General features: G+C 45.9%; 1 protein-coding gene across 1 annotated transcript in view; it reads right to left on the bottom strand.

Annotated features, from left to right (window-relative positions):
- Window positions 1–13,709, bottom strand: part of LOC115645127 — a 96,956-nt gene that overhangs the window by 49,006 nt on the left and 34,241 nt on the right. Inside the window, exon 7 of the mRNA XM_030549524.1 lies at window positions 1,102–1,184. Coding sequence (XP_030405384.1) covers window positions 1,102–1,184 — 83 coding nt within the window. The remainder of the gene's footprint in view (window positions 1–1,101; window positions 1,185–13,709) is intronic.

The raw sequence follows: 13,709 nt of genomic DNA, 5'->3' as shown, positions 1-13,709 counted from the left end.
ATGTAACTGTTATGTTTGTTTAGCCCTCTTTGTGTAATTATCACTGTTATTCAATAAATATCTTTTATGGTAAGCTGGCTGCTTCTCTCTCTCTCTCTCTAAACTTTACTCCTTTGTGTTTTTAGCTTCCCCATTTATTCTGCAGAAACGCGTCTTTTACCTAAGCTATAGATCTCTGTAGCATCCAAAAATACTGTGGGGTTTGCTCATCAAGTGGGTTACTACCTGTTCAATTGTAATGTGAAAGTGAGGATAGGGTCGTGCTGAATCTGTGGCATATAAGGGTGGCAGCTTGAAAGTGCTGCTTGACTCAGCCTATTGAGTACAGGGACATATAGGGGTAAGAGTGAGAGTGCTGATTGACCCGGTCTACTCAGACTTGCTCTGTTAGTGTGTGTGTGCGCGTGTGTTCGCTCATCTAATTCTGGGGCTGGAGGAACCCAGCCCTGGGAGACCAAGGTCCTGCAGGATAGCTCCACTAGGAGGGGACTTGCAGAAGGGAGGAGCTCCATATGAACACACAAGTGACACAAGCAGTACATTAATAGAATTACAGAACCCCCCTCTCCCCAGAAGAGTAACTCTAATAAATGAGCATACCCCAAAGGAATGGGCACATCTGGTAACAAGGGACCAGTATGAAGGGGGCTCCATGCAAATGCAGGCTGAATGCACTTTTTAATACATTTATCAGTAGTTATCAGGGAACACTTATGTTACCCGAACCTCACTTTTGCAATCTCTACACAGATAGACCCTGATCTATGGAGTGTCCTCCACAGCATCTGTAGTGGGGAAATATGGTGCCACAAAGGTCAGTACAGGAAGAAGGATATCCACATGTTGATCCTGGGGGGAAAGTTCCCCCAAAGAGATGCCATTAGGACTTCTTATTGGCTAGGGCTTCTGATGACACAGCTACTAGGAAAGAAATTAGGAACAAGTGCAAAGAAAAAGGCAACCCATAACGGAATAATGGTTAGGGTCTCTTCTTAGCAAAGAGTAAAGCAATAATAAGAAAATTAGCTTATCCTAACTTCAGCCATAATAAAAATAAGTCATTTACTTCTCCTTGCAGTTGCCATGTGCACTAGTACTTACCTATCATAGAAATCATCCATTTTAGGACTATGGAAATCTTCTACATCAAAGAAATTTTTACTAGTTTTGTCCAGTTTATAAGCCTATTGAGAAGAAAAAAATGTAGCTGTTGATAGATCATCATCAATAAATAAAAGTCTAATACAACAATCAGTGATATTTTGGGAGATGTGAGCAAGTTTGTATGGGCTGGGAAGCTGAGAGAGTTAGGATTTCAAAAATCATTATTGGTTTTGATGTATTTATTTGGGGCAGTGGATGGCTCGAGGAATCAGTCACAGGAAATTAGGCCAGTTTAGATTGCCAGTCAAGGCTGTCTTTAGGCATACGCAGCATAAGCGGCTGCATAGGGCACCTGAAAATTTGGGGCACCACTGGGTCTTAATGTCCACCGTCCTCACTCTTCCGATCCCTGTTTTGACCCTTCCTGAAGGCTCCCACAGATAGCTGCTGCAGCAGCCTGGCGACTCTTACTCTGGAGGGGATCTATTAGCACAACATTGAACTGTTAAAGAGCCATTCAAGTGGTAATAAAGCCATTTAATAGGCATTTGCCAACTCCCGGGTATATACTGTCAGTTTCTGAATTTACTGACAAAAACAGTTGTGCATTAATGTAACATTTACTCAGAACATGTTAGTCTACAGGACCTTCGTTTAAAATTTGCTTTAAAAATATTTCATTAGTGAGTTGGTGAAGATTAGAAAATCACATCTCTAAAAAATCCATGCATAGATTTTTAGATGCACAATCATCTTCAGCCTTAAATGCTTGGATCTTCAGACATATAGTTTTTTAAATAAATCATTCAAAAGACCACCCTTATCTTAAATACAGATTTTAATTTTAGGTTTCAGAGTAGCAGCTGTGTTAGTCTGTATCTGCAAAAAGAACAGGAGTACTTGTGGCACCTTAGAGACAGACCAACTACACGAGTCCAATCTTCAAACTTAACACAGGGAAATAGATTCAATTAGTTAACTTAAGTTTAAACGGAGACTGAGAATGGTTGGGTTATTACACTAATTGAATCTACTTCCCTATGTTAAGTTCTCCTCACATCTTCTATGGGTCATCTCGATTATCACTTCAAAGGTTTTTCTTCTCCTGCTGATGATAGCTCATCTCAATTGACTGGACTCTTACAGTTAGTATGCGTACTTCCACCTTTTCATGTTCTCTGTATGTATAAATATCTTCTGTCTGTGTGTTCCATTCTATGCATCTGAGGAAGTGAGCTGTAGCCCACGAAAGCTTATGCTGAAATAGTCTCTAAGGTGCCACAAGTACTCTTGTTCTTTTTGCGGATACAGACTCTGGCCTTGGCTACACTCACACTTTACAGCGCTGCAACTGGGGTGTGAAAAAACACCCCCCTGAGCGCTGCAAGATACAGTGCTGTAAAGCGTCAGTGTAATCAGGGCAGCAGCGCTGGGAGCGCGGCTCCCAGCGCTGCACGCTACACCCGTAAGGGATGTGGTTTACATGCAGCGCTGGGAGAGCTCTCTCCCAGCGCTGCCGCTCTGATTACACTCACACTTCAAAGCGCTGCTGCGGCAGCGCTCCCGCAGCGCTGCCGGGGCAGCGCTTTGAAATTCCAAATGTAGCCATACCCTAACACGGCTGCTACTCTGAAACCTAAAATTAAAATCTGTATTTTAGATAAGGGTGGTCTTTTGAATGATTTATTTAAAAAACTATATGTCTGAAGACCCAAACATTTAAGGCTGAAGATGATTGTGCATCTAAATATCTACTAAAATTACTATAGTAATTAAAATTAAAATGAACAGGAGTACTTGTGGCACTTTAGAGACTAACAGATTTATTTCAGCATAAGCTTTCATGGGCTACAGCTCACTTCTTCGGATGCATAGAACGGAACACACAGGCTAATAAATCTGTTAGTCTCTAAGGTGCCACAAGTACTCCTGTTCATTTTAATTTTAATTACTATAGTAAAAAAAACTTGCTTCCAAAGTCTTCCTATCCTGTCCGTCCATCTCTTTCTCCCTTCAATTCCCTCCCCCCGCCCCTGCTCCTCCAGCTGAAGAGAGCCCTTAAATGGACAACACCCCTTTCCTTCCAGATAACTAGACAAATGAGTTTCCCTTTCTTTACTTCTGACTACCTGATGAACTAGTTTTAAGAGAACCCTCCAGCAAAATCAGTGCTAAGATAGATATCAAATCCTTTGTTATGCCTAAAATCTTTGAAAACATATTTTTTTTAAAGTTGGTGAAATTTCATAAACATGTCTATTGTTATGGAGATCACACAAAGTAAATTCATGTTCCCTTTTTCTAAAAGCAATGAACATTGTTATGAACACACTACACCTCTGTAACTGATTAATTTACAATAATGTCTTTGTTTCAGTGAGTTAAATATGAAGAAATCTGGAATGATTACTTCATGAAGGTTTAAAAGGACATTTAAAATATAAAATCAGCATAGAAATACTGATTAAGAAAATGTAAAACAGAGAAGAGCTGCATCATGTATTCCATAATATTTAATGTTCCATTCAGCAAGACAGCTGACTCACCTTTACAACAAAGTTTTTGCAAATAAATCTCTGACAAACTTCAGGGCATATCAAAAAACCTGTGACTGATATTTTTTATTCCCAAGTTTAGTGCTTTTAATTAGGTACCTTCTGCAAGTCCAGTCTTCACCATCTGGCATGCTGTGGAAAACATGCTCCATTTTATTTAGAAAGAAATTGCAGAAGAGTGTTTTTTTCAAATGTCACTTGCTTCATTTGGGTTCAGGGATTTGGCTGGAAGGGGGTGAGCAGGGTGGGGGGAAGGAAAAGAGGAGGGAGACAGTGGGGAAAGGGCAGGGCCTGGGCAGAGTGGGGTGGGGCCTGAGCAAAGCAGGATTGGAGTATGGGTGGGGCCACAGGCAGAAGAAGAGGGTTGGGAGCTAGCCTTCCCAAGCGGCAGCTTCACCCACCGCCCATGACAGCACATAAGAGCGGATTGGCCCCTGCAACCCAGCGTGCCCTGCAATCTCCTTAGGCAGGAGCCGTATTCACAAAGCCAAATGTACCAGCCCCACGCATTCGGCATGAGGGAGAGGATACAGCAGTCTCTGCGGGGAACTGTGAATCTCCACTGCCATGAAGCAGGCTGGGAGGCACATTATCCTTTGCTGCCTCGTCCCTCCCCCACCTCCAGGTTGTGAGCCCGGACTGCCATCGGGCATAGGGGCACCCATTTAATAATACTGCGTAGGGCCCCATAAATCCTAAGGATGGCCCTGTTGCCAGTCATGATGCAGCCCATGTCAGTAGTGATTAAAAGTTGTTTCTATGTGAAGGCTGTTTGGTGGCCTGTGGAGATCAAGTGATAGCCTCTATCCACACAAATCCCCACTATAAATTGGCACTTTTGGGCAGCCTCCGCAGAGGCACCAAGGATTAGTAAACACGGAGACTGAACTATCCTTTCTTTCCCAGACATGACCCCTCCAGGGCAAGGTTGAAACACATTGACATGGCAGTTTCAGGAAACTTGCACTACTGGCATCTATGTTGCATCTGTTCTTTGGAATAATGGAGGACTGCATTCCCCATGGCTGATAATCCAGCTCTATACTCACACTAAACATTTAAAACAAAGTGTTCGTTTAGTGTTACTAATTGTACACTAATTACTACAGTATTTACCACACATTCTTACAGTGCAAACAGAAGCCTTGCAAGATTACAAGCACTCCAGCAAATGAATCTGAAACACCTGAATTGTAAGAATTCGGTGATTAGACGTGTCATACACAGATTTTATATACTTCCTTCCTCTCACAAACAATTTGTCAAATACTTACAAACATAGAAGAATAAAAGAGAAAATGTTTTGTTCTACAGGAAGACAGAGATGTTAAACTTCAGAAGCCAGTGGTGATGGTTTAGGCTCTAATCCAACAAAGCACGTAAGTACGTGCTCAATTTAAAGCACATGGTTAATCACATTGAAGTCAGTGGGATCACTTGTACTTAAAATTCAAGCATATGCTTTAGAGCTTTGCTCTCTCAGGGCCTTACTTTGGGGTCTAACTATCAAGCCTGTTTTAGCAAAATTCCTTGGAACCACATGTTCAAATCCCATCCAGCAGAGTGACCTCAACCATTCAGGTTCCCAAGAGAGAGAAACTGAATTTCATGCAGTTTGTTGTGTCTGGGTTGTACTGGTGACTTAAAAAAAAACAGAGATCTTGTTTGCTCTGCATTAATGTTAAAGAATCAGTAGTACTTTTTGTAATGGCAGGGATTTATCCTGCTGTCAGGGAGCATGCTTTCTCATGATTCTAAAACTATTTAAAATCACTTATGCATATAGCAAAGGAAGTGGAACCGTTGATAAATCTGTGCGCTAAACTTGGGTACAGTTTTCAAAACTGTTTAAGAGACATAACCCTGGTCTACACTAGAGTGAGGTCGATGCAAGGCAGCTTACGTTGACCAAACTCAAAATATCACTCCCACCTATGTAACTCGTCTGCTACACCAACTTAACTCCACCTCAGTGAGAGATGTAGCACTTAGATTGTTGTAGTTAGGTCAACACAATGTCAGTGCAGACACTGTGTTACTTAGGTCAACTTTAGTGGCCTCCAGGAAGTCTCCAGCAATGCCCCACCTTGACCGCTCTGGTCACCGTTTTGAACTCTGCCTTCAAGAGGCCAGATACACAGATACATGCTCTCCCCTTTAAAGACCTACAAATTCTGAAATTCCATTTCCTGTTTGCCTGTTGTGGAGAGCTCACCTAGCAACTGTCAAGCATACCTAGCAACTGCCCAGCTGACCATGCCAGCTCCATGCTGCAGACACGCTCGTAAGTGGAGTACCCAGAAGGTGTTGCATCTCCTGGATCTCTGGGGAGAAGAGGCTGTGCAGGCAGAGCTTCAATCTAGCTGTAGAAAAGTTGGTATCACCCAGCAGATTGCTCAGGGTAGGGAGGAGAAAGGATTCAAGAGGAACCTTTAACAAGTCAAGGAGCTGCGGCAGGTGTACCAGAAGGCAAGGGAGGCTAACACTTGCTCTGGTACAGAACTGCAGACATGCCACTTTTACAAAGTGCTGAATGCCATCCTTTGCAGAAACTCCACCCCCCACACCCCAAGCTCCATGGATACTTCGGGGGAGCAGGAGTCACAGCCCCCCCAGGAACAGTGATGAGGAGGAGGCATATGGGGGACTGTAGTGGGGCGGCTCCCCCTCTCCAGCAGAAAAAGGGTTAAAGTCAGCCCTGGGAGAAGGTTGTGGCTGAAAGCTGCTAAACTGGGCTTACTGGGGAAATGGCCACAGCTGGCCTGTATAAAAAGGCTGTGAGCCAGGAGCCCAAAAGAAGTCTCTCTCCAGTCTGGGAGAGACCAGGGTCTGCCTGCCTGCAGAAAGGGTACTGTGAGTGAAGCAGGGCTGGGGAGAACCAGAGGAGCAGGGGAGCTCCAGGCTGGCAACTGCCCAGGCTGCAGGGCCCGGTCCAAGACCCATAGGTACTGGGAGGGAAAGGAAGGCAGCAGATGTGAACCCCCTTGCCTATGATGAGTGGCTTTTACACTGCAGTCTGCCCCAGGAAGCGGGTGCTCACTGATGACTGGCAGTAGCCCAGACTGAGGCAAGGTGGGAATTAGAGAATTTGGGGGGGTTCCCAGAGAGGGCAGCCCCAGGGTAAAGCACCGGGGTCCAGGAGGGATATGTGGGCCAGCAGCAGTGGGACACTGGCCTGCAGAGGGCGCTGGGGAGGCTGGAAACGCTAATTCCCTGAGACAACCAGCAGGAGGCCCTACAGCAGTGAGTCACACACTGTCACAGGGACAGGTGACCAGAGGGATCCAGTGGCACAGCAAACCAGGACCTGTTTTTGACTCCTAGACAATCCAGGAAGTCCCTCCAATCCAGCACAGATAAGTCTAATGCAGGGAAATGAACCTCTGGTAAGTACGCAGTTTGCTTGGAAATTGCAAGGACACGTTTATTTACTCTTTTTTTTACTTATGCTATAAGATTTAGTGAAATAACCAAAAGATGTAGAGTTGCAATCCGCTTCTCATTCCCCTGTACAGTTAGGCAGAGAAGGCCATGCAGAATAGTTTATTTATGTGCACTTGGATGTCCCATGAATCCTCCTTAGAGATCTCAGAGAAACTTTCCTGCAGGTAGTCTGCCACAGGTTTCTGGGGAGGGCTGTCTTATTTCTTCCCACGCCACTTAGCACCAATGCAGCATACAGGCGATCAGTACACAGCCCCAGTTAGCAGCTGGACATCTGCAGGAGCTGTTCCCTTTCAGGCTCTGTTACCCTCAGGAGTGAGAAGAGCTGTAACTAGACATTTTAGCACGCAAGGCGAGCAAGCATATTTTCATCCTCTCCCAGTTTTTTTCCCCACCCCCATGGTTTAGCACCGTAGGCAGCTGCCCTGCCTGCCCCAACCTGGTTATGGCCCTGAAGTGAGATATCAGCTAAAATCAGGGATGCCCAGAGGATTCAGAAGGCCTGGGGCAAAGCAATTTCAGAGGCCCGTTCCATTAAAAAAAAAAGTTGCAATACTATAGAATACTATATTCTCGTGGGGGCGCTGGGGCAAATTACCCCACTCTCCCCCAATGGCCCTGGGGAAAATAAACATTTAAAAAATCTTCCGCATCTTGGCACAAACTCAGTTTTGAGAACTTCTTTTCAAGTCCCCTTTACAAGGTATCATTGGTTCTCAGCATCAGCTAGTGCTAAAAGGCACTAAAGCTCATTAAAAGGGTTGGACAAATATTTTCCATCAAAACTTCTTTTGGCTCGAAAATTGAGGTTTTAAAAAGCAGAAAAAATCATGGACAATATCTGCTTTCCTTCAAAATTTGTTGTGTTTTTTTAATTGAAAAGCTGAAATTAGTCTGCCAAAACCTGAACATGATTTGGGGTTTCAGAAGTGTGTGGCCAAATATTTGCTGCTTGCTGTTTGATTGTTTAAAGAAATAATAAAAAAAATTCTGCTTAAAAAAAATCCAAAACTTTTGAACCATCTCAGCTTGTGACCAAACGCCTGAGCCCATCCAGTCAGAGATTTTTCCAGGTTTCTGATACTCTGCTGGCTTCCTTGACTCGTATCTTTCTCCATAACTTTGGGTTCATTTAGGTTAGAACATAAGAATGGCCATACTGGGTCAAACTAAAGGTCCATCCAGCCCAATATCCTGTCTACTGACAGTGGTCAATGCCAAGTGCCCCAGAGGGAGTGAATCTAACAGGTAATGTTCAAGTGATCTCTCTCCTGCCATCCATCTCCACCCTCTGACAAACAGAGGCTAGGGACACCATTCCTTACCTATCCTGGCTAATAGCCATTAATGGACTTGACCACCATGAATGTATCTGTTTCCTAGAGACTGGCTCCATGGGGTCCCTCACAAACTGGAGACAGTTACTGTGGGTTTGTCTTTAGTATAGACTATGTACATACTCCACGAACTGAGCATTTGAGCTTGTTCCAGAATCTGGAATGAGCCTATGTTGTGAAAACTGAAATGCTCAAAATAGCACATTCATGTGAATGGACACAGGGTGCTAAAATTAAATTAACCTGGGGGTCAGGACCCCTCAGGGGGTCACGAAGTTATTACTGGAGGTCACGAGTTGTCAGCCTCCACCTCAAACCCTGCTTTGCCTCCAGCATTTATAATAGTGTTAAATATATAAAAAAGTGTTTTTAATTTATGGGGGGGGGGGTCGCATTCAAGTTTGCTATGTGAAAGGGGTCACCAGTACAAAAGTTTGAGAACCACTGAATTAACCCCTTTGGAGCCTTTGGGAATGCAGGGGAGGGGGGTCTCCTTTGGTAGGATTGGGAAGGAGGTAGGTGGTATAGGATATTGCTCTTCTCATATGATCCCTACCCCATGGCTCTCTTGGCTCTATCACTGTTAATCTAAAGTGGCTAATTTTAAATGAAGCTACCCTCCCCTGACATGAAACTCCCTATGGCACCGAAAGTAAATGTAGACTATAATTTCTCATTTGAGAAGTGAAAGGGATGGCAGCCCTAAGGGAAAAGATAACAGCTTGGCTCTTTGTGTTAAATAGCTGTCTGCAAGCCTCAAACTGCTGAATGAGGTTTAGGATAGGGAAGGCTGTGCCTCCCAAACAGCCTGGCCCTGCGCCTATCTGACCCCCACCCACTTCCTCCCCCCCAACTGCCCCCTTAGAATCCCCGACCCATCCTGCTCCTTGTCCCCTGGGACTCCACCCCCACGAATCCCACCTGCTCCCTGTACCCTGACTGCCTCAACCCCATCCAGCCCCGGCCGAGTCCTGACAGACCCCCAGAATACCGACGATCCAACTCCTCCGTTCCCCATCCCCTGACCGCCCCCCCCAAACCTCTGCCCCTGACTGTCCCTGGGACTCCCTGCCCCTTATCCAACCTCCCCAGCCCCCTCACCATGCTGCTTACCCCCACCATCCCCCTCTCAAGGAGCCTCAGTGTGCCACGTCCAGGAGCAGCCCTGGATAGTGCTGTAGCAGTGTGGCTCGGGTGGGACCTGAGCTCCCACCGCAGCCCCGCCCCCTTACCATGCAGCTCTGAGCAGGAGCAGCTCAGGTCCTGCTTGAGCCATGCCGCTGCAGCGCTGTCCAGGGCCGCTCCTGGAGGTGGTGCGCTGAGGTGGTGTGGGATGGGGGGGAGGCAGAGGTGGGGGGGAGCCTCTGATGTTCTCATGGGGGCCCCTGAAGTGCCTAGGGCAAATTGCCTCTTCCCCCCGACCCACTGGGCGGCTCTGGCTAAAATAACCATTATCTGTGGAAAACAGTGTTAGTATTCAGTTCAATTGCCCTATAAGCATATACTCGTGCCCATGAGCTATCCCCCTCCTTATTGTTCAAACTCACTCCACCACCACCACCCCAGCTGTAACTACTATTGCTGGGACTGCTAGCAAGCTCTATGAATCCCAGTGAGAAGTGAAAATGTGCTGCTTGCAATTATGTGGGTCAAGGGGAGTGAGTTCTGTATACTAAGTTTCCATTTACCTTGTGAATAGTGGCTCTATGCATTGTATCTTTTGCAACCAGAAATGCACCATGGCGGAGCAACTCAGCCAGATAAGGAAGAGGATGGTGGATGACATATTCAAAGATATCTTGCAAGCCTCTGCTGCTTTAAATACCAAGCACAGGGCTTGGAGGATCACCCATGCAGACAGCAGGGGTAGGGATAAAGCAGAAAGGAGACATGTAGTAGGAGATAAAAGCGTCAGTTGTTGGTCATTGGGGGCAATCTCAAGCAGCAAACAAATGCTGCAGACTCTTGCTAGCCTTCAGCTTCAACAGACCTGTGCTCACCTTGCTCTCAAGCCTATTCCATGTGATGTGTACAGCCACTACATTACCCCAACCATTCCACCCCAGGGGAGAGTACAGGCAATCACAACTGCACATACACTGACCTATGAAAGATGCAGCTGGTGTATGGGAAATAAAAATGACTGTTCTTTCCCCTGTATTTATAAAGTTCCATTCAGCTATAAATGTGTCTGTTTGCATAGGTTTGGAATAAAAGTATTTATGGAAACTTAATTCATCTTATTAGCTCACAATGTATGCTGGCTAGGGCTGACATCATTCACAGATAATAGCAATAGGTGCATTTGCAACGTTATAATGCCAGGCACAGCACCCTAGAGCAACACATATTACCGTAACTCACTATTAAAATGGTCTTCCAAAGCCTCTGTGAGTTGAACAGCTTCATGTTAACCCTTCCTCTAACCCTGGTATCCAGCTGCTCAAAATCAGCAGACAGCCTTGCAGAAATCTCCTCCCTGGCAGAAATTTTTCTCCCTTTGCTTCACAGATATTATTAAGGACACAGCAAGCAGCTATAGCATTGGGAATTTTTTTCCCACTGAGGTTCAATTTCAGAAGCAGACAGTGCCAGCAGCCACTCAAACAGCTAAGGGCGTATTCAACTGTCATAATGTATCTGCTGAGCCTGCAGCTGAAGTGTTCCCTGGTGTATGCTTCATGAGCCACAGAAGTAAGGGGTAGGCTGGGTCTCCCAGGATCACTATTGGCATTTCAACATTCCCCCATGGTAATACTTCGTCTGGAAAGGAAGTCCTGCTTGCAGCTTTCTGAACAGAGCTGTGTTCCTAAAGATGTGTGTGTCATGTACCTTCTCTAACCAGCCCACATCGATGTTGGTAAAAAATCCACAGTGATCCACCAGTGCTTGCAGTACTATAGAAAAGTAGCCATTTCTGTTGATGTACTTTAAGGCAAGGTGGTCAGGTGCCAAAATAGGGATATGCATGCCATCTATTGCCCCACCGAACTTTAAGAACCCCAATGCTGCAAAACCATCTACTATGTCCTGCACATTGCCCAGAGTCACAGTTCTTCAAAGCAGGATGGCCCTTGCATCACAGTAATTTCCATGGTGGATTTCCCAACTCCAAATTGATTCCCAACTAATCAGTAACAATGTGGCATTGCAAGCTTCTACACAGCGATCAGCTTGCTTCCCCACTGTCAATGTAGATCTTGTTCTGGTGCTGCTGAGCTGGAAGGCTGGGATGAGCTCCACACACTGGTCGAGGAATATGGCCTCATGCATCCAGAAGTTCTGCAGACACTGCTGGTCATCACATACGTGCATAATGATGCAATTCCACTAGTCAGGGCTTGTTTCTCAGGCTCAGAACTGGCTCTCCACTGTCTGCAGCTGCTCCGTGAATACTGCCAACAATTTTGAATTGTTTCTATGTTCCACAGCAATCTAGCCTCCAAGGAATCGTCATGTTCCTCACAGGTCCTCTGGGTAGCTCTGCAAATTCTGCAGGATCAGGCACCCTGTACTCACAATGTTCATCACAATAGTGCAGAGCTGTGCAGGCGCCAACGTTTCTCAGAGAGATGGGTTTCCAGGGCTTTTGAAAAGAGGCATGAAACATTATGGGATGGAGAACACTGTATTATGGGAGTTGAAATCATGTTCCCAGTCACCCCTACACGACTCATTTGCCCACATAAGGCATTGCAAAAATCTTCCCAAAACACCCTGCACTAGATGGTGGGAAGTTGCACAGAGGGATAGCTACCACGATACACTGCTCGCTGCATCGATACAAGTGCTGCTAGCAAGGATGTGCACTGCCAATGCAAGGAGTGTAGTGCGGACATGCAACATGATATAATTACTGTTGCAGCTGTATATTGACACACTTAGGTCAACATAATTTTGTACTGTAGACAAGCTCTTTGGGAGACCAAGTGGGTGAGGTAATATCTTTTATTGGACCAACTTCTGTGGGCGAAAGAGACTAGCTTTCAAGACAGAGCTCGTCATCAATTCTAGGAAACGTAGCAAGGCCAGGTCTACACTACAGACTCATATTGGTATAACTACGTCGCTCAGGGGTGTGAAAAATCCACACAACTGAGCAGGATAGTTATATCAATCTAACCCGTCGATGTAGCTACCACTTCTCATAGAGGTAGATTAACTATGCCTATGGGAGAAGCTCTCCCATAGGCATAGGAACATCTTTACTTAAGCACTACAGTGGCACAGTTGCAACAGTGCAGCCACACCGATGCAGTGTTATAAATGTAGTCCTGCTTTAGGGCTGCAGCTGCATTGCTGTAGCACTTCCATGAAGATGCTATCTATGCCACTTCTCCCATCGGCATAGGTAATCCACCTCCCCAGGAGGCAGCCACTGTGTCAATGGGAAAAGCCCTCCCGTCAACACAGCCCTGTCTTTACCGAGATTTAGGCTGGTATAACTATGTCGCTCAGGAGTGTGGGAAATTATTTAACGTAAGTAGTTAACACATATTTCCAGCGAACATTCAAGGTGAAGTGACCTGTTACAGTCACAGGAAGGAAAGGAAGGGTGTGGGGAAGCAGCAGGGGGCATTGTTAGTGGGTTAGAGACTGATTTATGGCTCATTACAACAATTAACAACACCCCAGCTGCTTCCCCTGCCCCCCTTCTTTTCCTTCCTATGACTGGAGGGGTGTAAATGGGCCACTTTGTTTAACATAAGTAGAGGTAATCTGTTCCACCTTGTATTTAGCTGCGACACTCTGAGGCTTGGTCTACACTAGCAACTTACATCAGTATAACTACGTCACTCAGGGGTATGGAAAATCAACACTCCTGTGTTACTCAGGCCTGATCTACACTGGGGGAGGGGGTGTTGATGTAAGATACGCAGCTTCAGCTACGGGAATACCAGTGGCATTTCGGCAGCGACGCCTCCGGATGATGATGCTTCTCGGTGACATTTCAGTGGATGCTCATCCGCTGGACAGTACATGGGCGCACATAGATGCCCCGGCTGGCATCATGGTACCTGCAGGCACTGCTTTGGGGACCACTGGTATAGCCTGTCTAGATCCTTCAGGAAACGGCTAACCATCAGGTTGGCGAAGACTGAGCGCCCAGCTGCTCCTGGGTGGAAGGCACAGATGGCTGCCCGGTGTACCTTGATGGATGATGCCACTAGCCCCTGCTGTTTTAAGTGCAGTAGGTAGTCTAGGATAAGTGGTATGGATGCCTGCATTGGAGGAGTGTGACTCTGAGTGCACCAGATTGCAAACCTTT

The sequence above is a fragment of the Gopherus evgoodei genome, chromosome 1 (assembly GCF_007399415.2).
Source record: "Gopherus evgoodei ecotype Sinaloan lineage chromosome 1, rGopEvg1_v1.p, whole genome shotgun sequence".
Classification (NCBI taxonomy): domain Eukaryota; kingdom Metazoa; phylum Chordata; order Testudines; family Testudinidae; genus Gopherus; species Gopherus evgoodei.
The sequence above is the reverse complement of the archived record's forward strand: the minus strand, read 5'-3'. Positions and strand labels throughout refer to the sequence as shown.